At 41.1% G+C, this 25,954-nt stretch overlaps 1 protein-coding gene across 1 annotated transcript in view; it reads right to left on the bottom strand.

The window, feature by feature from the left end:
* LOC106769385 (serine/threonine-protein kinase/endoribonuclease IRE1a) overlaps positions 1 to 25,954 on the bottom strand; it is a gene marked incomplete at its 5' end in the record, with an annotated part of 55,773 nt that overhangs the window by 8,198 nt on the left and 21,621 nt on the right. Inside the window, 2 exon segments of the mRNA XM_014654991.2 lie at positions 13,538 to 13,841; positions 14,174 to 14,420. Coding sequence (XP_014510477.1) covers positions 13,538 to 13,841; positions 14,174 to 14,420 — 551 coding nt within the window.

The raw sequence follows: 25,954 nt of genomic DNA on the forward strand, positions 1-25,954 counted from the left end.
GTTAGTGCCTCATCTCGTTCTGCTGGTGCCTCATCAATATAAACTAATTATGTGAATGTACACTTGTCCATTGACAGGTTAGATGACACGAATTATGCAACATGGGCATCCGACATCAAACTTTGGTTGAAGAGTCAAGGGTATGTAGATCACCTTACTAATAATGTGACTAGTGCTAGCTGGATGAAAATTGATGTCCAGCTATGCATCGTCATAAAGTCCACCATTCACTCTTCTCTGAAACAAATGTTTCGATCATATGAAACATGTTCAGAAGTATGGGCACAAGCAAAGTTACTGTACACGAATGACACCCAACGTCTTTATGGTGTTTGTCAGGATCTATTCACTGTTATTGGTCCGCGCAATCCTGGTCCCATGGCAGAATATTTGGGTAAAGTTCATGCCCTCCTTCATGATTTTAATGAGCTATTACCTCCTGCTTCCACTCCTGCTGAAGAATTGGAACAACGATCAAAGTTCTTCATGTTGTTGGCGTTATATGGACTCTCTGATGATTCCTCCCATGTCCGTGATCAGATTTTGGGTTCTCCAGTCATACCCAACTTTACTTCTACTTGTTCTGCTCTTTTGCGTATTCCGAGCAAACCAGTCATTGAGACATCTCCTCATAGTGATGATTCCTCTGTTGTGGCTGCCCAACGTGATGATAAAAGTCGGTCTCGCAAGCCAGGTACAGGACGACAAAAATGTGACCACTGTGGCAAGCCAGGCCACATAATTGATAAATGTTATGCGCTTCATGGACGTCCTCCTCGATCTATAGCAATGGCTAATTTTGATCCACCTCCTCGGCCTGCAGACCATCCTACTTCATCAAATACTGTAGATAACCCTGCAGTCTTCAACGAATTTCTCAGATGGTATGAGGATCGTCAACAATCTAGTTCCACTACATTTGCATTTGTTGCACGCACAGGTACACCTTTTGTTGGTCTGACTCACTCCCTTGGATCTTGGGTCCTTGACTCAGGCGCCACTGATCATATAACTGGTAACAAGTCCTTGTTTTCTTCCTTGTCATGTCCGGATAATTTACCCTCGGTAACAATGGCTGATGGGTCTAGAGTCTCATCTCATGGTATTGGTACTGTTCATATTTTTCCGTCCATATCCATTGATCATGTACTCTATGTCCCTGGGTCTCCTTTCCATTTATTATCTGTGAGTCGTCTAACTCATTCCCTTATTTGTGTTATTTCATTTACTAAAGATTTTGTTTGTTTGTAGTACCAGAGTTCGAAACACATGATTGGCACAGAATGTGAGTCTCATGGTCTATATCTTCTCCGCCCTTCTCCACATGTTGGTGTCATCATGGAGTCACCATCCCTTCTTCATGCTCAGTTAGGTTATCCCAGCCTTGCCAAACTGCAGTAGCTTGTTCTGAGTTTGTCGAAGTTATCCAACTTGTCATGTGAGTCTTGTTAGTTAGGAAAGCATACTCATAGTTCCTTTCCTCGTAGTGTTTCACAACGAGCGTCGTCCCCTTTTTCATTAGTTCATTCTGATATTTGGAGACCTAGTCGTTTTAAGTCCACTTTAGGATTTCAGTATTTTGTTACTTTTATTGATGATTACTCCAGATGTACTTGGTTGTTTTTAATGAAGAATCGTTCTGAGTTGCTTTCTATTTTCCAATCATTTTTTAATGAAATAAAAACACAGTTTGGGGTTTCTATTCGAACTTTATGCAGTGATAATGGTCGTGAATACCTTTCTCAACAGTTTCAACATTTTATGGCGTCTCATGACTCACCTCCTGTGTCTCCTCCAGCTCCAGCAAATGAGTCTAATCTGCCTATTGCCCTCCGTAAAGGTATACGCTCTACTCGTAACCCTTCCCCTCATCATATTGTTCTTAGTTACCACAGGTTATCTCCATCTTTTTACACATGTCTCTCATCCATTTCTTCTGTGTCAATTCCCAAGTCTGTGGGTGATGCCTTAAGTAATCCTGGTTGGCGTCAAGTCATGCTGGATGAATTAAGTGCTTTAAAGAAAAGTGGAACTTGGGAGCTTGTCCAATTACCATCTAGAAAGTCTGTTGTTGGTTGCAGGTGGGTGTATGCTATCAAAGTTGGCCCTGATGGTACAATTGATCGTTTGAAGGCTCGACTGGTTGCCAAAGGCTACACACAGATTTTTGGTTTGGATTATGGTGATACTTTTTCTCCAGTGGCGAAAATTACTTCGGTTCGCCTATTCATTGCCATGGCCGCCCTTCGACAATGGCCTCTTTATCAACTTGATGTCAAAAATTCTTTCCTTAATGGTGATTTGCATGAAGAAATTTATATGGAGCAACTGCCCGGCTTTGTTGCTCAGGGAGAGTCATCTGGATTGGTATGTCGTCTTCGCAAATCCCTATATGGCCTAAAACAGTCTCCTCGGGCCTGGTTTGGTAAATTCAGTGGTGTTGTTCAATGATTTGGTATGACTCGCAGTGAAGCGGATGATTCAGTGTTCTATCGCCACTCAAGTGCTGGATGTATCTACTTAATAGTGTATGTCGATGATATTGTTCTCACGGGAAGCGACTACCTTGGCATCTCTCAGGTGAAACAACACATTTGTCACCATTTTCAAACCAAAGATCTTGGCAAACTCTGGTACTTTTTGGGTATTGAAGTAGCACAGTCCAATGATGGTATCGTCATATCTCAGAGGAAGTATGCGTTAGACATCTTGGAGGAAACAGGGTTAATGAACTGTAAGTCTATTGAGAAGCCTATGGATCCTAACATCAAGCTCCTACCAAATCAGGGGGAGCCTTTCTCAGATCCTGAACGTTACAGAAGATTAGTTGGTAAATTAAACTATCTTACTATTACATGTCCTGACATTTCCTTCGCAGTTAGTGTGGTGAGTCAATTCTTTAACTCCCCAGGTGAAGACCATTGGGATGCAGTTGTTCGCATACTAAAGTATATTAAAAGATCACCTGGAAAATGTTTGCTATATGGTCCTAACAACGATACAAAAATCGTTTGTTATTTAGATGCTGATTGGGTTGGTTCCCCTTCTGATAGGAGGTCTACTTCTGGATATTGTGTCTCCATTGGTGGCAACCTGATATCTTGGAAAAGTAAGAAGCAAAGTGTTGTGGCTAGGTCCAGCGCAAAAGCAGAATATAGAGTTATGACATCAGCTACTTGTGAGCTTGTATGGCTTAAACAATTACTTAGTGAATTGAAATTTAGAGATATCACTCACATGACACTTATATGTGATAATCAAGCTGCTCTTCATATTAGCGCTATCCCTGTCTTCCATGAGAGAACCAAGCACATTGAAGTTGATTGTCATTTTATTAGAGAAAAAATCATATCCAGAGATATCAAGACTGAGTTCGTTAACTCAAGCAACCAGTTGGCAGACATATTCACTAAGTCCTTGCGAGGACCTAGAATTGACTATCTCTGTAACAAGCTTGGAACATATGATTTGTATGCTCCAGCTTGAGGGTGAGTGTTAGAGATATTATATTTAGTTTATATTTATCTCTTATCTTTAGTTAGTTTGTTTATATTTCTTATTTGTATTTTGGGCTTAGCCCATATTTCTTCAATTATAAATAAAGGACCCTATGTGTATATTCAACACAAGGGAAATTTTCCCTCATCTCTTTCACTATTTCATAGTGTGAATACAAGAAAGCCATTCTTTTGTGATTTTTGTGTGAGATTTGAGTGAGGAAGAGGCTGTCTGTTGAGGTTTCTTACACAGAAACCTAAAAGCTATGGAGGAAGAACTAGAGGCCCTCAGGAAGAACAATACCTAGAGACTTGTGGAACTACCAAAGGGAAAGAAAGTAGTTGGTTCCAAGGTGGATCTTCAAAACAAAAGAAGAGGTACCTTGGGTTCAAAAGGCAAGATATAAAGCAAAGTTGGTGGCCAAAGGCTTCACCCAAGTCGAAGGAGTAGATTACAATGAAATCTTTGCATCTGTAGTGAAGCATTGCTCTATAAGAATTTTAATATCAATTGTAACCCAGTTAATTTACATTTGGAACAATTGAATGTCAAAACAACTTGCTTGCATGGAGATCTAGATGAAACAATCTATACGAGGCAACTAAAAGGTTTTGCTTCGAATAATAAGGCGTATCTTTTGCATAAATCCCTCCATGGCTTAAAACATGGGGGCCCAAGACAATGGTACAAGGAATTTGATGATTTCTTGATAAAGATGAACTTCAGGAGATGTAGTTTTGACAACTGTGTATATATCGTGAATCATGTAGACAAGGAGTGTTAGGAGTTGGAAAGTCTATGAAAGCAGGAGTAAGAAGAGTATTGAACAGTAAGGGAATAGGAAGAAGAGTACCGAATGGTAAGGGAATGGGGTCTGAATGGTAGGGGAATAAGAGTGAAAGAGCCGGACGATATCTACAATAATACCGATGGTTGAAAGGGAGGAAAGTGTGAAGCACCGAACGGATGCTGAAAAAGGGGGATGGAGTGAAGAGCCGAACGATATAAGGTTGCTAATACCGAACGATAGAGGATGAATAAAAAGGGCAGGAAAGTTTGTTAGGTTTTTAAGGGAAGAGAGAAAGTATAAATAAACCTTCTGTGATTTTGTTGAGTAGCTAGCCATTTTACTTTTTATAAACAGGTCTTGGACCTTGTGAGGGGGATTAGGCACCCGAATCGTAATTGTATTTTGTTATTCATTACAGTGAATACATACATTTCATTTGTTCTATCTCGTTTGCTTGCCATTGTGTGAGTGGGTATTGTGAGAAAGTTAGGCTTCTAATTCAGAAACCTAACAAATTAGTCTGACCTGTGGGATCCATTTCGGAGGGAAGTGCAATGGAAGGAAGACTTGATGGATGACTCAATTTGGTTGAGGGCTAGTTGGAAGTGGTGGAGATCACCGTTAAAGGAATGAAGGCGGAAATGGTGGCAATTCGACAAGACTCGGCAGCCATACGCCAAGATCTTCAAGAAGTGATGTGAATATTGGGAGGACGACACCGCACTCAAGAGAAACAATCTGATGACAGTCAGGCGTCTGTGAACGCCAATAGGAGTACAAGAAGCAAGGACGAAATTGGGGGCGGAGAGGGTGAGTGGCTCAATTGGAGGAAGAGGGTGGACCTGCCCGTGTTTGAAGGATTAGATCCATTAAACTGGATCAATCGGGCAGAGTGATTCTTCAAATTACAAGGAGTAGCGGAAGAGGAGAAGGTATGATTAACGTATGTGAACATAGAGGGTAGCGTGGGCTACTGGTTCCGATTCTAGAGGCAGAAGGCTAGAGATCAAACGTGGGAAGGTTTAAAAGGGACAATAATCGGACATTTTGGAGAAAGAAAAAAGGGATCAATCTTTGAAAGGTTGGCCGCCAACAAACAAACCGGAAGCGTAGAGGAATATGTTCAAGGTTTCAAGGTCTTGGTGGACCAGACAAGAGGGATATCGAACGAGTAGCTATAGGGCTATTTTATGGCGGGTCTTTAAGAAGACGTCAGGAATCGGGTTAGGCCCCACAATCCGCAAGAGCTGATAGCGGCGATCGCCAAAGACGTGGAGGATATCCTAGACGGAGTGAAGGCTTGGAGCGGGGGCTCAAGTCGCAAGCCGACATCTTGGGGTTGCATAGGAGGGACGACAAAGCGGGTTGAACCAAACCGCTCATACTTAGGGCAAACAGGTAGAGCGGAGAGTGTAGGTTCAGTAAAAAAGGAAGGTAACCCAGCGAGTGGGGTGGTAAGAGGAGCGAGTGCGTGGGTAAACGAAAGCAAGGGTTAAGGCCAGAGGAATTTATCGTACCAAGATTCCTCAAAAGGAGGGAAGAGGGGAAATGATTTAGGTGTAGAGGGCAGTTTAGCCCTGATCATCGGTGCCCATAATGCAGCCTGCGAGTAGTGATCCTGGGCGAGGACGAGGAGAAAGAACCCGACAAGGCAACGGTCGAGCTGGACAATAAACACATGGAGTTGTCCGCTTTTTCGATTGGGGGACTGACGTAGCCCAGAACCATGAAGCTACATGGTCAGATAGGAGAAAAACAAGTGCTAATATTGATAGATAGTGGGGCAAGTCACAACTTCGTAGGGAAGGACTTAGTAGAAGCTTTGGGGTTGACTAAGGTGGATACTCCTCCTTATTGGGTGAGTTTAGAAGACAGACAGAGGAAGAGAACCAGGGGGCGCTATGAAGAGGTGAAAATACGAGTAGGGGAGATTGAGATAGTTGATAGATTCCACTTGTTTAAGTTGGGGGGAGTGGACCTCATATTGGGGGTTGAGTGGTTGGCCAAACTAGGAGAGGTGACCTTAAATTGGAAGGAGCTGACTATGACAATCAGCCAAAGAGGAAGGAGGGTGACAATTTGAGGAGACCCAACTCTAGCAAGGAGGATGGTGGAACCGAGGGCACTCTTGAAAATGAAAGACGTGGAGTCTTGCATGCTTGTTTGGTAAGTGGGTGAGATTGGGAGCAATGAGGAGGAAATAGGTGGCCAGGAACTTATAGACGAACAAAGTTGGGAAAAGGAGCAGCTCTTAACTCAGTATTTTGGGGTTTTTCAGGAGGTTGAGGGGCTTCCCCTTGACAGGGGTTTGGTGCATCAAATTCCTCTTAAAGAGGGTGTACATCTTGTGAACGTAAAGCCTTACAAATATCCTCACGTCATGAAGAGTGAGATTGAGAAGCAGGTGACAAAAATGCTTAAAACTGGAGTTATCAGGCCGAGCATGAGTCCTTATTCAAGTCCGGTCATACTAGTCAAGAAGAAGGATGGTAGTTGGAGGTTTTGCATGGACTACCGGTTTAGTGCCGGATAAATTCCCTATACCAGTGATTGAGGAGTTATTAGACGAACTAAGGAGTTGGAGTTATTAGAATGAGTTATTATTCTAAGGTAGACCTAAAGGCTAGCTACCAATAAAATAGGATGGGGGTTGGAGACATACAGAAAACTACGTTTAGAGCTCATCAGGGCCACTACGAGTTTATGGTGTAGTATTGAGGAAGTTGCATCAAAATTACTAGGTAGCAAACAGAAGGAAGTGTGAACTCAGTAGAAGTTAAATAAGGTATCTTGTGCATTTGATTTCTAAACAAGGAGTTGAGATGGATCAAGACAAAATAAGGGTTGTGCTGGACTGGGCGAAACCTAGGACGTTGAAAGCTTTGAGAGGATTCCTGGGATTGATTGGCTATTACAGGCGTTTTATTAAAGACTATGGGAAGATAACAAAGCCTTTGACGGAGCTATTAAAAAAAGGGCAGATTGGATGGAATGAAAAAGCAGAGAGAGCAATGTCGAGGTTGAAAGAGCCAATTACAACTGTACCAATGTTGGTTCTACTAGACTTTGGACAGCCATTTCACATAGAGTGTGACGCCTCTAGAGGTGGGGTAGGAGTAGTGTTGATTTAGGGGTAAAGACCAATAGCTTTCTTCAGCAAAGCTCTATCTGAGGCCACGTTAAACAAGTCGATATATGAGAAGGAGCTCATGGCTTTGGTCCTAGCCATACAACATTGGAGACATACCTCCTTGGGCAAAGGTTTGTGGTTCACGCGGACTAAAGAAGTCTTAGATACCTACTTGAGCAACGCATTATCACCCAGAATCGACAAAACTGGATTGCGAAGCTCCTTAGGTATGATTTCGAGATTGTTTACAAGTCAGGGGTCACCAATAAGGTTGCAGATGCCCTGTCTCGAAAAGGGGAAAAGGGAATGGGAGAGGATAAAAAGTTGAGAGTGATAGCCCGACCTTATTGGCAAGATTTCGAGGAGCTCTTGAAGGAGGTAGAGGAGGATAAGACTTTAAAAGGGATAATGGAAGATCTAAAAATGGATTCCAACACGCATCCGGCATACACCTTGGAGCATGGCAGATTACATTATAAAGGAAGATTGGTAATTTCTGCTCAATCTACCTGAGTATTGGTAAAATACTAGCTACCAAGGGGCTGCCAGGTGCACTCCTTTTGAAATATGGGTGACCTCCTCCTTCGTTACACAAATTTATACCAAGAGAAACCTGGTAGGAATAAGAGGGAATGGTTAGTATACGAGAGAAGGAGGAAGAATACATAGTTTTAGTCCTAACTGGTTTAACAGTTGGGAAGGGCGGGAAATAAAGATGGTATAAATAGTGAGGGGTTGAGTAGAAAAGGGGTTTTTGGACAGTTAGAGTGTTGACAGGCTTTGTCTTGTGGAGGGGGTTAAGCGTCTTGTATCTATAGATACGCAGACCATTCTTTTGTGAATAATACTCAATTTGATTCTTTTCTCGATTGTTTCTTGATTAGGTTTCTCTTTTGGAATGTATTGCAAGGTCAGATTCAACTCTGGAAGTATAGCTTATAGCTAGGTCAGATTGAACTCTAGAAGTATAGCTTATAGCTAGGCCAGATTCTAGAAGCACAGTTTTGCATAGCTATTATCAGAAGCAGAAGCATCCTTCCCCTCTAGATGAGCCACCCACGGCTTCTTCGAATTCCGAGGAACACACAAAAAAAACATCTTCTCTGCGACATGGAAAAGAAGAGGAAAAAGCTTCGTCGAGAGAAGAGGATGAAGAATCCTTCGGGGAAGAGGCAGAAGATGACGATCTTCCACCACCCATCACCAAAACCAACCCTCCACTCACTCTCACGAACCCTCATCTTCTGATTTCAAAATGGAATCCAAATCAGAGACAGAGTCGGAAATAGAATCCACTCCTGCGAAGGCGGTAGCACCTCTCGCGACCAAGCCCATGGACCAGGCACAAAACCCCAAGACCCTACCTTCTTCGGAAGTATGAGATTGCTGTAGTGAAGTAATGGCTAAAAAAAGTTCAGGAGAGTGAGGCGAACAGAACATCAGTGGAGTGGTGGTCTTCCGACCAGGGAAGGTGGCGGTGGCAACCCGCATGTGCTAAAGACTGAGATTGAGCAGCAAATTGTCGAGATCCTTCGAACGGGGTGGTTCGGCCAAGTCATAGTCCGTATTCGAGCCCGGTGATTTTGGTGAAGAAGAAAGACGGTAGCTGGCGCTTCTGTGTAGACTACAGAGCACTCAACCGTGCGATCGTGCCGGACAAGTTTCCGATCCCCGTCATAGAGGAGTTGAAGGGGGGAGCTTTCTTTTCTAAAATCGATTTGAAAGCGGGGTATCATCAAATACGCATGCATGAGGAGGACATTGAGAAGACAACCTTCCGAACACATCAAGGGCACTACGAATTCGTAGTCATGCCGTTCGGACTCACCAATGCGCCGGCGACCTTCCAAAACACCATGAACAACCTTTTCCGACCTTATCTACGAAAGTATGTCTTGGTGTTCTTTGATGACATACTGATTTACAGCCGTGATTGGAGGGAACATCTTGAGCATGTAGAGAGCGTGTTGGCAACATTGCAGCGGGAACGGTGGGTGGCCAACAGAAAGAAAAGTGAATTCGGTAGACCCAAGTCAAATATTTGGGGCATGTTATATCCCGAAAGGGCGTGGAGATGGATGAAGATAAAATAAAGGCCATAGTAGATTGGGAACGGCCGAGGACAGTAAAAAGCTTGAGGGGGTTTTTGGGATTGACTGGGTACTACCGGCGATTCGTAAGGGATTACGGGAAGATAGCAAAACCGTTGACGGAATTGTTGAAAAAAGGGGGGTTCTCGTGGAGCACAAATGCTGAGGCAGCTTGGAAGACGTTGAAGGAGGCTATGACGACGGCACCTGTGCTAACGCTGCCAGATTTTGGGCGACCCTTCCACATCGAGTCCGATGCATCCGGACAGGGAGTGGGAGCAGTCTTGATGCAGGATAAAAAGCCAATAGCTTATTTCAGCAAAGCGCTGTCTGCGGGGAAGCTGAGCAAGTCGATATATGAGAAAGAATTGATGGCATTGGTGCTGGCCATACAACATTGGAGACCTTACCTTGTCGGACAGAAGTTCATCGTTCACACCGACCAGAAGAGCCTTCGCCATTTGTTGGAGCAGCGAATTACAACTCAAAACCAACAGGACTGGATCGCAAAATTGTTGGGGTATGACTTCGATATTGTTTACAAATCGGGTGTTGCAAATAAAGCTGCAGATGCTTTATCTAGAAAATATGAGGGAGAAGAGGAAGAAGGGAAAGAGTTGGGGATGGTGGCTAGACCTTTCTGGCAAGACTTTGAAGAGGTGGTACGAGAAGTAGAAGCTGATGAGTTCTTACAAAAGGTGGTGGAGGATATTAAGAGAGACCCGAATACGCATCCCGCGTATACGCTCGAGTATGAGAGGTTGCACCATAGAGGCCGATTGGTACTGTCAGCAAAATCAAAGTGGATTCCTAAATTGATGGCTGAGTTTCACGTAACACAAACGGGGGGTCATTCGGGAGTATACAGAACGTTTAGACGCGTAGCACAATCACTGTATTGGGTCGGAATGAAGAAGGATGTCACGGATTTTGTAGCCTGGTGCATTGTATGCCAACAACATAAATATCTCGCTTCTTCTCCTCAAGGATTATTACAACCCTTGCCAATTCCGAATGCTGTGTGGGAGGAATTGAGCATGGATTTTATTGTGAGATTACCGAAATCGCAAGGGTTCGATGCTATTTTGGTGGTTGTGGACCAATTGAGCAAATACGCTCATTTTATCCCTCTTAAACACCCATATTCAGCTAGAACCGTAGCAGAAGTTTTCATACAAGAGGTGGTAAGGCTGCATGGGGTACCCCAGTCTATCGTTAGTGACCGGGATCCATTGTTTCATTCCGGGTGAAACTCTAGTAGAAGCAGTGGGCCAGGAGCTTCAAACCCGTGATGAGGCATTGAAGCAATTAAGATTTCATTTAGAGAGGGCCCAAGCGATGATGGTGCAACAAGCAAATAAGAAGCGGAAACCAGCTAATATTGAAGTAGGAGATTGGGTTTTTCTGAAAATCAGACCCCATAGACAGTCGACAATGCCAACGAGACTTCATTCGAAACTGGCAGCTAGGTATTTTGGCCCTTTTCAAGTAATTCAAAAGGTTGGGGAGGTTGCCTATAAGCTGCAGCTTCCAGAGACAGCGAAGATACATCCTGTCTTCCACGTTTCACAGTTAAAAAGGGCTGTGGGCACCCAAGGTGTAGAAAAGGAGTTGCCGCGGGAGCTACAAGGGGAGGGCCCCTCATTTTGGCCACTGAAGGTGTTGGGATAGAGGAAGATAAAACAGGGAGACGTGGAGGTGCCACAGTTGCTGATAGAGTGGCAAGTTGGAGGTACAGACGGAGCAACATGGGAAGATGAAGTTACTATTCAGGAACAATATCCCGACTTCAACCTTGGGGACAAGGTTGGGGTTCAGGAGGCGGGTATTGATAGGCCTAAAAGATAGGCAGGGGTGGATTGTATATGAAAGGAGAAATAAGAGAGTTAGTTAGAGAGGTTAGTTGGGGAGAGCGTAGACACTTAACTGTCGGTTAAGTGGCCTGCTGATGTGATTAGTATAAATAGTAGTTGTTTAGTTAGTTAAGATACTTTTGAGTACTTACTTGTTTGACTGGTTAAGTCCAGAGGAGAGGGTTAAGCCTCTTTTGTGTTGCTGCATTCTATATTCTTTGTGAATAATACAGAACATTCCTTTCCTTTCTCTGTGTTCATGTGTTGAGAGGGTAAGGCGAGAGCTTTAATTAGGTTTTTCTTATTGAAAACCTATCACCATTGTTGGGAACAACAGTACCCTGGTTCGGTTTCTTGAGAACAGGTCCGAATAGGAAGAAGAAACCCATGGCAGAATGTAGAAAGCCCTTCACGTTGGTGAAGGCAGAGAGCCCTTTTCAATGGACAAGAAGATGATGGAAGCTGGAGATGTAGTAGTAGGAGCTGGCTCATCAGCAGCGGAGAAGAAGCATTGTTGCTTGAGAAACCAAAACTGGAGAACGAAGAGGGTGCCGATTATGGCAGCAATGGTTGCAATGGAGGGTCAAATCAGAAAGAAGAAGGTCTGGCGAGACGACCGGTAGCGGCGCAATGTGATTCCGACACCTATAGGGCGGCGCGTGAAGAACACACACACGAGATCTGACGGAGAGATGAGGCACGTTGAGCGGAGTCTGGTCCTGACTCCGACAGGGTTGGCCGTCGCTCAAGGAGGCAGTCCAGATCCACTAGTCACCGGTCGAATCTGCAACGGTGGCCGGCAGCAAATGGTGGTCGACAGCGGACTGATTTGGCGCTCGTGGCGATGCGTGAATGGGAAGTAGCCATCGGAACCGCCATGGTTGGCCGTCATTCAAGGAGACGATCTAGATCCGCTAGTCACCGGTCGGAACTGCGACAGTGGCTAACGGCGGACGGTGGTTGGCGTCAGACGGTTGCCGACGACGGAAAGCGGCGGTGCACAGCGGAAAACAGTGAAGGCAGTGGCCTCTCTGGGTACCCTATTGGAAGAAGAGACTTTTGGTCTCTGAGTCTGGGTGCATAGGAATTGAAGGCAATGAAAATGCCAAATAAGAGTGCCAAATGATTTGGCATCAATTGATTTAAGGTACCAGTTTCAGATACTGGTATGAAAATGCATGGGTTCGAATCCCATTCTGGAAGTACAACTTTCTATAGCTATTATCAGAAAAGCAAAGTATCGGTGATATTGGAGAAAGGCTAAGTCAGGCACTAGAAGCCCGATCCTGTGGCTCAGCAAGACATCAGTCTAAAACTGAACTTGGCTGGAACAATTGAAGGACTGCCCACTAAAACACAAAGGCTAAAAGACTAAACTTTTAGGGGGCCGCCGACAGCCATAACGGCTGGCCGCCGGCGAACAGTAAAGGCAGCCAGTAGAGGATCAGAGAACTTGCTCTGATACCAACTTGAGATTAAAAACTGATAACATATATTCTTGAGGGCTTAATGGACCCTTCTCATGTTCTACTATTTATATTGATAAAGAGTTGATACAATAGGGAGATGGAAGGTCAAAGAATTGTCCTAGACCGCTAGGTACAATAATTAGAGATAACCTAATACACTACTCCCTACTTTAGTCCTTCTGACTACACTAACATAAGTAGACTTAGTAATTATTCTATCATAAACATTAAAATTGAATCACTATGAACCTCAAATTACAGTACAAGTTTGAACTCCACAAAAAATCAAGAAATCTTTGTTCGGATGAGGGAAAAGTCTTGGTCGACTACACTAACAAGTCTAACTATCCCTCAGAATTCAATATATAAATATGAAATATATATAAATATGTCATTTCAGGTAAATATTTGAGGCATGACGTACCAATTTTTTTTTTATCAATAAGAGTAGTTTGTTTGATATTGCAATGCAAAATCGATTTGAAAATATAAATTTAGTAACAACTTGGGTTCTTGCAAGAGGAATTCTCAGGGAGATTTGATACAAATCTTTTCCATCGAAAACCTTAAAACAATTCATTTTAGGCCAGAAATGTGCACCACCGGGTAAGTTAGTGAAATCCCACCCGACCATGTTGCAAAGCTTATCCAACTAAATAAAAACGAAAGAACAAATTTATCTGATAAATGATGAACCAAGAAAGAACCTGGATTTCTTGAGGCAATTCTCTGTAATGATTTAGTTTGTTTCTCATAACTCGCAACAAGTCTCGAACACTGTTGAAATTATACCGCCTATAATGACTGATGTTAGCAATGAAAGCTGGTTCCATCCTTTCATCCCATTTTCCACCCAAGGCATCTGTGGCAATGCTTTCTAATGTGACCAAAAGATCAGAATTAGTCTCTCTATTTTCCACTTCCACCCTATCACTGGTGTCACGCAAAAAGGAAAGCCGCTTCTCGGAATTCCAGAAAAAAGGATGGTACAATACTTCAGTCGCTTTTGGCCTGGAAACAAAGTCTTATATGAAATTGCTAGCCTGTAACCACACCTAATGCTAGAGATATAACAACATTCATGGACCTCTATCTAAAAGCTAAAGCTTTTAAGAGAGTATATCTTTAGGAACACATACTTAGATTTATCATTAGATATTGCTAAAATAGGGTACACTTTTCATATTGTGTTATTATTCATAAAGTTATATCAGTTTTGGACTTTGAGACTTCACTGTTTTATACGACATACCAATAGATGAGTCAAAAGAATACAAAATTATGAATGTATATGAAAATATATTTCCATTCTCCAGAAAGCACACTGAATGAGAATGATTTACCTTAGATCAGGGTAAGGATTCAGTAAACGACTAATAAGATCTTTGGCTTCGGGAATGAACTCCACCAAGAAAAGGTCCATGTGATTGTTCAAAATATTGATATCCCGTTCAATACGTTCTCCAAATGGATGTCTTCCCCCAGTAATGCAGAAAAAGAAGACGCAACCTAAACTGAATATATCTACTGCCCGTGTTTGACGTCCTTGAACAAGTTGTTCTGGTGCTTGCCAACCTGAACTGCCACCACCTGCAATTAAGCCAGTAAACCTAGCAGATTAATATGTATGATTCAAGCAAAAAACAAGCTGCTCAAGCTGTAATGAAAAAGGAACGAATAAAGGAAAAAGTTAATAGAAAGACTTCATAGATCACTAAAAAGTTGAGTGAGAAATCCGAATAATGAGATTCAAATGGCAATAAACTGGGAAAGAACAAAATTAGGAAACAACTCTTAAATTACTCCCCAAATAAGAGCAATACATTCCACAATAAATTATAATTATTTTTTAGATATATTGAAAGCATTCCAACACATACTAAAATACTATGGAGATTTTTTGAGATATTCTAACACTCCTGTTGAATCAAAACTTAAGAAGTTTTCGGCTTGTTACAAATAAAATATTTCTTAAGAAATAAATTTTAAGCCTAACTTAATCTTACAAAACTGGTTTGTATCCACTTATATAGTCTAAATTCACCTTATCTCTAGTCGATGAGGAATCTCCAATACAAACCCCTCATGTTGAGACATATACATCTTGATCGTGAGACTAGATATTAATGGATGGTTGATAGTAGGTGACACGATAGACCCAACAAACAACAAATCTTGATAGGATAAGCTTTAGATGACTCTGATACTATCATTAGAAGTGGACTTTAAGTCCAACTCAACCTTAAAAAACCAGCTTGTAACATGAGGTTTTCACCCACTTACATACTGTAAATTCGCCTTATTTTTAGTCGATGTGAAATGTCCAACAATACTCAAAGAAAATAATGTCAAGTTTTGTTTTCAGTATAGTAACAAAATGTTTATCCATCTCATACAACGAGTATAATTTTGATTGGATTTTAATCATATATGTTAATATGGACATTGTCACTTCGAGAATATCAGTGACAATGTTAATTTATTGTATGAGAGGTCAAAAAACAAGGTTTAATACTTTTTTTGGTAAAATACGAAGACAACGCATGATAGGTTTCTAAATATGAAATCTATCTAAATCAATGCACACACACACAAACAAGAATACTGATGGCAAAAAGAATGGTTTTTGTATTGCTATCTCAACCAAAGTTCACACGTAACACCTCCAAGGGAGCCTAATCCCCCTCCACAGGATAATGTTCCTATCTTTACAAAAGAATGCCAAAAAATCCCCCTATACAATGTAAAGAAGCTCTATTTATAAGAGCACTAATTTCCCGCCTCCCCTAACGGTTAAAACAGTTACATCTCATTCTTCCTTTTCCTCTCATAAGCTCTCCACACCCTAACATTACCCACCGCCTGATGATCAACCTTGTCCTCAAGGTTGAAGTCTGGATACTAATCTTTGATAGTCAGGACATCTTCCCAGGTAGCTCCATCTTTCCCTCCTTCTTGCCATTCAATCAAGACTTGTATCATTTCTCCCCTTGCTGTGTTTGCCTCCTGTCTAATATTCTGAGGGGCCAAAATGTTGTCCCATCTGCTTGAAGCTCAGACAGTAATTCCTTCTCCACACCCTTCACACCCACTGCCACTTTTAATTGAGACACATGGAATACAGGATGTATTTATGGGGTCTAATCTTCAAATAGAACCAATTATCTACCTTAATCGCAGCTAGTTTCCTTTTTTGATTCGCATATTTTGTCATCAAATCCTAAGCTATTGCCAAATGGAATTTGAGCTGCTTAAGGGCCTCATCCCAAGTTTGTAATCCTGTGCTACTACTTCTACAGGAGTTTTCCCTTGGTATGAATCGGGTTAGGGTGGGAGGAGCTCGTCCATATACAGTCTCGAAAGGAGTTTAAAGCATGTTTCTTTAGTATGTTCAGATCTTTTACAGTATGAACAATAGTCCCCATGAGTGCCTTTTTCAAACAACTTTCCCTAGCATTTGTTCCCTTATGGACTCCTTTTCCAATTGTCATGACAAAGCCTGCGTTGGAGATCCCCACATTAAGCATGACAGTTCTCCGAGTTTCTTCTCCTTTTACCATAAAAAACTTCTAATAGGGATGGTAATTTTTCTCTTCCAAAAATTTGTACTCGGATTTGGTTGTACTCATGATTCAGGCCATCGAGAAATTTAAATATTCTTCCCTTTTCAATGAATTCAGCAAGTGCGGCAGCATTTGTTTTATACATCTTTTTTTTTTTATTCTGATTGAATTCCATCCAAAGTCCATTCAGGATTCCGTGATATTCTAATACGGAAAGGAAGTCCTATTTTGTATTAAATATCCTGCTTTCAATGTCATAGTACGCAACAAGATCCTTTTTTAATCAAAAAGTACTATGCAAATCATCCCATATTTCTTTTGTAGAAGAATGAAACATATAATTTCTACTTATCTCAGGAATCATGAATTGCCACATCCAAGTCATAATTAGTGAATCTTCATTGTCCCAAATTGGAAAATGAGTGTCGTCTGGTCCTGGTCCTCCTCCATCTATGTGATCAACTCTTGAATGACCCTTGAGAATCCTTCGAATAAACTAGCTCCATTGTAAGTAATTTTGACCATCCAACCGACAGGAACCCCCTATATTTGGTAGGTCATTAGGACCCAAAGGTACAATTTTTGCCTCAGACATCACGTAGAACACAATCAAGTATCTCTAGTGACTTTTTTCGAGACGACGACAGCGTAACAATCACATCGAGAAAAGGAGAACTAAGAAACTTAGATTTACTCAAATATGGGCCAAACGGGACGTCATTGACACTTGGAACGGACCCAGGAAGCTCCGTTGACCCCTGTCTGTTGCGACGATGGCGGTGAGTGGGTCTCGCTGGAACTAGGCTCGTGGGCTACACGCGCCAGCGACAGTGGTAGCGTGTGGCGGCTTCTTTCCCGGAGCGACTTCCAGTGTTGGGTTCATCAGAGTTCAGCGTACCTTTCTGCCCTATCAACAACCCCAGTCGGCTATGGTGGCAATCGCAATGGTTGGACAACAGCAACGGCTATTGTTGTAGCGGAAACAAAACCCCCAAGGTCAGGAGCTCTGACACCAAGTAGAAAATAAGATGATTTTATTATTCTCAATCATGTGAGTTACATTCTCCTTTGCTCTATTTATAACAATTTAATGTTCTAAAATAGGTAAACAAATAATCTAGAAGATTACACATCTATTTTCTCTAATTAGGAATATTCTATAGATATCTTCTTTAATTAAGAAGATATTTCCTCTAATTACAACAATATATATATATATATATATATATATATATATATATGTTGTAATTTGAGATAATATCTTTAGAATCTTCTTAATTAAAGAAAAGAAAAATATAATCTTTTATTTTATTTTCCTTTTTAGGACAATTAGATTATTGCAAATAGAGGGTATGAGAATGTATTTTTCATGATTGAGAATAATAAAATAAGTCTTATTTTCAACTTGGTGTCAAAGCTCCTGATCTTGGAACTCCGTTCCGCTGCAACAGTCGCACTGCCGCCGCTCTCCGACCACCGCTGTTGTCGCTGTCGTCGCTTGTGGTCGTTGAAAGGGCAGAAAGGTCCACCCAACACCGGCGACCACAATGCCAGAAGTCGCTCTGTGAGTGGAGTCGTCACGCACCGCCATGCGCCTCCACCATCACCGTCACGTGTAGCCCATGCGCCCACCTCCGGCGAGACCCAATCGCCGCCGCCGCCACACACAGGGTTGTCGGAGCCTCCTGAGTCTGTTCCTAGGGTCGATGATGACCCATTTGGCCTATATTTGGGTAGATTTGAGTTTTAAGTTCTGCTCCTATAAAATTAAGGAGGTGGATTACCAACCCAGCCCACCACGGGTTCAACTTGCATGAGCCGAGTTTAAATGAGCCGGGTTGAAATCTGACCCGTATAAAAAAAATAAATTTTTTTCAAACCCAACCCGGCCCGAAACCGTTATGGGTCGGGTTGGCCCACGGGTTGTGAACCATTTTGACAGCTCTATTTCCTAGGGTTGTTGACGACCCGTTTGGACTATATTTGAGTAGATATGAGTTTGAAGGTTTTTCTCCTTTTCTCGGGTACGGGATGTCTGAAGTAAAAAGTATTCCTTTGGGGGTACTTGATGACCTACCAAATATAGGAAGTACCTGTTGGTTGGATGGTCAGAATTACTTACAATGGAGCCAATTTATTCGAATGGTTCTCAAGAGTCGTTCAAAACATGATCACATAGATGGAGGAGGATCAGGACTAGATGACACTCATTTTTCAATTTGGGACAATGAAGATTCATTAATTATGACTTAGATGTGCCAATCCTTGAGTCCTAAGATAAGGAGAAATTATATGTTTCATTCTTCTGCAAAAGAAATATGGGATGATTTATAGAGTACTTTTTCTTTAAGAAGGGATCTTGCTACTCACTATGACATCAAGAACAGGATATTTAATACAAAACAGGGCTTCCTTTCCATATCAGAATATCACAGAATCATGAATAGTCTTTGGATGGAACTCGATCAGATCCAAACAATAAAGATGTGTAAAACAGATGTTGTCGTTCTTGCTGAATTCATTGAAAGGGAAAGAATCTTTAAATTTCTCCAGGACCTGAATTATGAGTACGACCCAATCTGGGTTTAGATTTTTGGAAGAGAAAAATTGCCATATGTGTCAGAAGTTTTTTTATGGTAAGAGGAGAAGAAACTCGGAGAACTGTCATGCTTAATGGGGGGTCTCCAACACAAGCTCTGCCATGACAACTAGAAAGGGAGTTCACAAGGGAACAAATGTTGGTGAAAAGACGTTTGAAAACGGAACTCATGGGGACTATTGTTCATATAGTGAAAGATCTGAATATACCAAGGAAACATGTTTCAAAATCCATGGAAGAAAGAATGTTCTCGAGCACATGGGAAACAACAAAGGGTCTACTCAAAGGTGGGTAAATCATACTACCTCAGATCAGGAAGTCACCAATCAATCTAGTCCTCCACAATCACCACCAGATCTTGATATGAAAGCTTATAAGGAGAAACTTGAGAGCTTGGAAGCAATGGTTGAATCAATGAGTAAGCCCTTTGGATCATGTACTCTGTTCATAAAAGGTAAGATTTGTCTCAATATTGTTGGTCATGTGTCTCAAGGTATTTTGATCCTTGATTCGGGTGCAACTGATCATATGGCACCTTTTAGTGGGTCTTTCAACTCATGGAAAAAGTAATAAAGAACAACTTATTACAATTGCGAATGGTTAGGGTATACCTATATGCGGCTCTAGGAATATAATTTTGGACTCATCTATTATATTGAAGGATGTTTTACATGTTCCTCAATTAGCTAATAGTCTTATCTATGTGCAAAAACTCAAAGGATTTAAATTGTTCAGTAACATTTTTTTCTAACTTATTGTGTTTTTGAGGACATTGACACGAGGAAGACGATTTTAATTGCTAAGGAGCAAAGTGGGTTGTATTTTTTAGAGTTTGATGACCAAAGCAACACACAAATCATGAGTCAACAAGCTACATCTGAGACGTAGGCAAAATCCCAAATATGGTTACATCATCAAAGGCTTGGGCATCCTTCATTTAGTCTTATCAAGTCCTTGTTTCCCCATTTGTTTACCAAAGAGTCTATTGAGTCTTTTAATTGTGATATTTGTCAATTGTCAAAACACCATCGTGCATCTTATCCTAATAGTAATACAAAGAATATTTCTCCATTTGATTTAATTCACTCTGATGTTTGGAGTCCTGTCATAGGTTCTATTTCCAGAGCCAAATGGTTCGTTACCTTTATTAACGATTGTACTCGTGTCACGTGAACATTCCTTATGAAAAATAAATCCGAAGTTTTTCAAATTTGTGTTAATTTTTTCCGTCTTGTCCAAAATCAATTTGGAAAAAATATCAAAAGAATTAGGTCTAATAATGGTACTGAATATGCGAATCATGAATTTCTCAATTCTCAATAAAGAATCGTCATCTTCTTGAAGTAACTAGAGATCTTCTTTTTCAAATGTTTGTTCCAAAAAATTCCTGGGAAGAAGTTGTTTTAAGTGCCACATATCTCATCAACAGGTTACCTACTCGTATCTTAAATGGCGTTAGTCCTATAGAGTCTTTGGATGTGTTGTTTTTGTTCACTCTCACCATCCTAACAGTGGTAAATTAGATCCCAAAGCTCTTAAATGTGTCTTTATTGGGTATCCTTCTAACAAAAAAGGATACAAATGTTATCATCCTCAAAGTCGTTGCGTCTTTATCACCATGGATGTCACCTTTCATGAAACACAATCCTTTTATGTTAGTCCACCACTTCAGGGGGAGAAAACACTTGAAGTGGATGAACTCTCCTTCTTGTCATTACCATATTTTCCTTTGCAGGATGCCCAAGACCTGAGCAATGAAGCTACCATTGTTCACAGTGAGGAAGAAGAGGAAGAAGACAAATTTTTTGGCAAAAAATTTGAAAGAAGCGAACAACCCACTTCAACACTCAAGCAAGAAAAATTGTCTAATCCGTAGGTGAGAATCCCTGAAGATATCAATGAAGAGGAGGTAAGTATTACTAAGGATTTACCCATTGCATTGAGAAAGGGAAGAAGATCATGTTTTAAATATCCTATTTCGCAGTATGTTTGCACTAACAATCTCTCTAATAAGCACAGAAGTTTTATTGTTGTCATTGATGCCACAGAAATTCCTACCTCAATCCAGAAGGCCATGAAACTTGAACATTGGAATCAAGCCATGAAAGAAGAGATGAATGCATTAGAAAGAAATTCAACTTGGGAGATTGTTGATAAGCTAAGAGACAAGAAGGCAATAGGGTGTAGATGGATATTCACAATGAAACATAAGGTAGTGGGACAATAGAAAAATATAAAGCTAGATTGGTGGCAAAAGGATATACCCAAACATATGGGATTGACTATGAGGAAACATTTGCCCCAATGGCAAAGATGAATACAGTTCGAGTTATTCTCGCTTTGGCTACCCATTTTGGATGGGACTTACACNAGCTAGATGTGAAGAATGCCTTTCTTCATGGAAATCTAGATGAGGAAGTGTACATGGAGATTCCCCCAGGTTTTGAAGTGAAAAATGAAAGAAACAAGGTATGCCTCCCGAAGAAAGCATTGTATGGTCTTAAGAAATCCCCTAGAGCATGGTTTGAAAGATTTACAAAAGCAATAGTTTCCTTGGGATAGAGACAAAGCCAAGGAGATCATACTCTATTCATAAAGCACTCTTTTATAGGTAAACTCACTCTATTGTTTGTCTATGTGGATGATATGATTATTACAGGAGATGATGAAACAGAAAAATTAGCATTAAAAGATAAATTGGTAGCTCAATTTGAAATGAAAGACCTAGGAAACCTCAAATATTTTCTTGGAACAGAGGTTGTCTACTCTAAGAACGGAATTTTCATCTCCCAAAGGAAATATATACTTGATCTCCTCAAAGAAACAGGAAAACTAGGAAGTAGAACCTCAACAGTTCCTATAGAACAAAATCACAGAATTGGAAGTGAAGAAAGTGCTCCTATAAAGAAGGCCTAATATCAGAGATTGGTGGGAAAATTGATTTATCTATCACACACAAGACCAGACATTGCTTATGCACAGTTAATGTAGTAAGCCAATTTATGCATGATCCAAGAGAGAGACACATGCAAGCACTTGACAAAATTCTCCAATACTTAAAGTCAAGTCCAGGAATAGGGCTATTATTCAAAAGGGAAGACACATTGACTATGAAGATATATACTGATGGTGACTGTGCAGGTTCTATTAATGACAAAATCTACTTCTAGGTATTGATTATTTCCTGGATATAGTTTGGTAACATGGAGAAGCAAAAAGCAAGATAGAGTATCCTGTTCTAGTGCAAAAGCTAAATTTTGAGCCCTTACTCAAGGAATGTGTGAAGGACTCTGGATGAAAATCATTTTGGATGATCTTAAAGTCAAAGTGGAGAACCTGGTGCAACTACATTGTGACAATAAGTCTCCTATGAGCATAGCCCATAATCCAGTACAGCATGATAGAACCAAAAAACATTGAAATTGACAGACATTTCAACAACGATAATCTTGACAGAGGCTTTGTGATTACAACTCATGTTCCTACAGAACTTCAAATAGCAGATATTTTTACAAAAGGGCTTCGTCAGGGTAGATTTCAAAATCTTGTAGGCAAATTGGGAATAATTGATATCCATTTACCAACTTGAGGGAGAGTGTTGTAATTTGAGATAATATCTTTAGAATCTTCTTAATTAGAGAAAATAGATATATAATCTATTATTTTATTTTATTTTCCTAGTTTCCTTATTTCCCTTTTTAGGATAATTAGATTATTAAAAATAAAGGATATGAGAATGTATTTTTCATGATTGAGAATAATAAAATAAGTCAAATTTTCAACTATATATATATATATATATATATATATATATATATATATATATATATTTATGTGTTTGTGTGTGTTTTTTGTGTATGTTTATATAATATTTTGAAATAATTTATACTTTGCATAGACCCTCATTTGGACTATGTCATTATGTTTTATGTTTAGTTTTAGAATGTTACAATTTCTCTTTACTCTNTCTTTTGGCAATGAATACTTTAGTTCTCTCATTCTATTTCCTTGGTACGTATGGCTAGATTGTGCTACTAGGGTTGTTGCATAGTAGCTATCCCCCACAAACCCAATTAATGATTTTGGTTTGTTTATATTAAGTTGATTTGATTATTTAATAGTATTTACCAATTTTTAGGACATGATCTGTTAGGGAGTGGAGAGTGTATGTGAGGAGAAGAAAGAATAAATTACCTAATTGTTTAACAGTTAGATAAGGCAGGAAGTGAGGCTTTGTATATAAAAGGAGAGTTCAGTATTGTGAATAGGTTGTTGAGTATTTTCTTTGATAGTTACAGGACCCATTCTCCTGGGGAAGGGAATTAGGCTCCCTAGTTATTGAATAGTACATGTTTTCTTGTTGAATTGAATACAGAACCTATTCTTTCTACTGTGACTACTTGTCTTGTGAGTGTGTGAGTGCTAGTCTGATTAGGTTTCTTACCTAGAAACGTAACAATTGGTCGGACCTGGCAGATCCAATTGGGCGAGAAGAACGTCATGGAGGGAAGAATTGATGGGCACTTGAATGAGAAGAAGTAGATGATGAGAAAGAGGGTGAATGCCATGAGGGGCCACCTAGCTGGAGGACGAGGATGGATTTACCCATTTTCGAGGGGCTTGATCCACTAAATTGGATAAACCGGGCTGAAATTCTTTGAAATCCAAGGGGTGATAGAATCGGAGAAGGTGCAGTTGATGTATATCAATATGGAAGGAAGTGCAGGATACTAGTTCAAATTCTGGAAAGAGAAGGCTAGCAACTGATCTTGGGAAGGATTGAAAGAAGCGATGGTCATCAAGTTTGGAGGCAGAAACAAGGGTGGAATTTGCGAGTGGTTGGCGATGATAAAACAAACTGGTACCGTGGAAGACTATGTACAAGATTTTGAGGTGTTAGTGCGACAGACCAAGGCGGTTTCAAATGAACAATTGTTGGGTTACTTTCTTGTTGGGTTACAGGGGGAACTCAGGTGCCAAATAAGACCTCACGATCCTCAAGAACTAATGATGGCTATGAGGATAGCGCGAGATGTGGAAGATGCGCAACGCGGCACGAGGGAGATTGGATAGAGGAGGCGGAATGGTGACGCGAACCAAGCTGAATAGAAGTAACCAAGGGAGATCTGGAGTGTTGGAGAGTGTGGGTTCGATGAGGAAGGAGGGAAACATTGGGAGCGGTGCGGCGAGAGGTGGGAACACAGGGGGAAGTGATAATAGGGGGAGAAAAACGAGAAATCTGCCTTACCCAGAATTTTTGAAGTGAAGGAAGGAAGGCCGTTGTTTTAGGTGTAGGGGACCGTTCAGCCAAAGACACCATTACCCGGGAAAGAGCTTGAGAGCGGTGATATTGGCAGAGGACGAAGAGGACGCTGAAAAGGAGGTGGTCAAAGTTGATCAAAAACAGATGGAGCTATCCGCCTTCTTGACTGGAGGACTTACCCAACCTAAGACAATGAAGTTGCAGGGGAAGGTGGGGGAGAAGACAGTGTTGATACTCATAGACAGTGGCGCCAGCCACAATTTCATTGGTCGAAGATTGATGGAGGAACTGGGTTACCCATGGAATACACTCCCTCATACCAAGTGAGCCTGGGTGATGGGCAGAAGAAAAAGACTAGAGGGTGTTGTCCGAGGGTAGTGATAAATATGGGAGGAACTGAGATAGAGGAGAGGTTTCACTTATTTGAGTTAGGTGGAGTCAATTTGATATTGGGGGTGGACTGACTGGCCAAGTTAGGGGAAGTCACTTTGAACTAGGGAGAGTTAACAATGGCGTCCAAGCAAGGGGAGAAGAATTTAGTTATTAAGACCCAACGTTGGCTAAGAGGCTGGTGGAACCAGAGGCTTTGCTGAAAATGAAGGAGGTGGAGATGTGGACTTTGGTGTGGAGTATGGGGCAGATGGAACAAAGGCGGAATGAAAATGAAAATCAGGGGCTAACAGGGAAGCAAACGGAGGAACTGGAGAAAATTTTAGAGCTTCACTCAGAGGTTTTTTGTGAACCCAGGGGACTGCCACCTGATAGGGAGAGGGTGCACTAGATATCTTTGAAAGAAGGGACAGATCCAGTGAATGTGTGACCATATAGCTACCCACACCTAATGAAAGGAGTATTTGAAAAACGGGTGGCTAAAATGTTAAGGGCAGGAATCATCAAGCCAAGCACTGGCCCCTATTCTAGTCCAATTATATTGGTGAAGAAGAAAGATGGAAGCTGGAGGTTCTGTGTGGACTATAGGGCTTTGAATCGGGCTACTATCCCCGATAAATTTCCAATCCTAGTAATAGAGGAATTATTGGATAAGTTAAGGGGAGCTAGATACTTTTCGAAGGTGGATTTGAAGGCAGGGTACCATCAGATCAGAATGGGGGAAAGAGATATGCACAAGACGGCCTTTAGAACTCATCAAGGCCATTATGAGTTCTTTGTGATGCCTTTTGGCCTCACTAACGCACTGGCAACCTTCCAGAGTGTTACAGTCATTCATGGGGAGATTTGTATTGGTGTTTTTTGATGACATTCTGATTTACAGTCATGGGAAGATCATTTGGAGCATGTGGTATAAGTTTTAAGTGTGTTGAGACAGAGTAGCTGGGTAGCCAACAAAAAGAAATGCGAGTTTGGGAAAGAGGAGATCAAATATCTGGGGCATCTAATTTCAGAGAAAGGTGTTGATAGGAGATTAATTGTATGAGAGAAGGAAGAAATGGTAGAAGTTAGTTAGCCTAATCGTTGTCTTAACAGTTAGCATTGAGTTGTATAAATAGGGGCTGGGTTGGTTGGTTGAGGACTTTTGGACAGCTTGAGTGTTGACAGAGCAATCTGTCAAAGGGGTTAAGCCCTTGGGTTTTGATTGTATCAGTACATTCTATGTGAATAATAATCACCATTGATTCTTTTCCTATCTTTCTTTCTCTGTGAGGGTAGAGTTGAATTCATTGACTAGGTTTCCCTATTA

This window comes from Vigna radiata, chromosome 7, assembly GCF_000741045.1.
Source record: "Vigna radiata var. radiata cultivar VC1973A chromosome 7, Vradiata_ver6, whole genome shotgun sequence".
Lineage (NCBI taxonomy): Eukaryota > Viridiplantae > Streptophyta > Magnoliopsida > Fabales > Fabaceae > Vigna > Vigna radiata.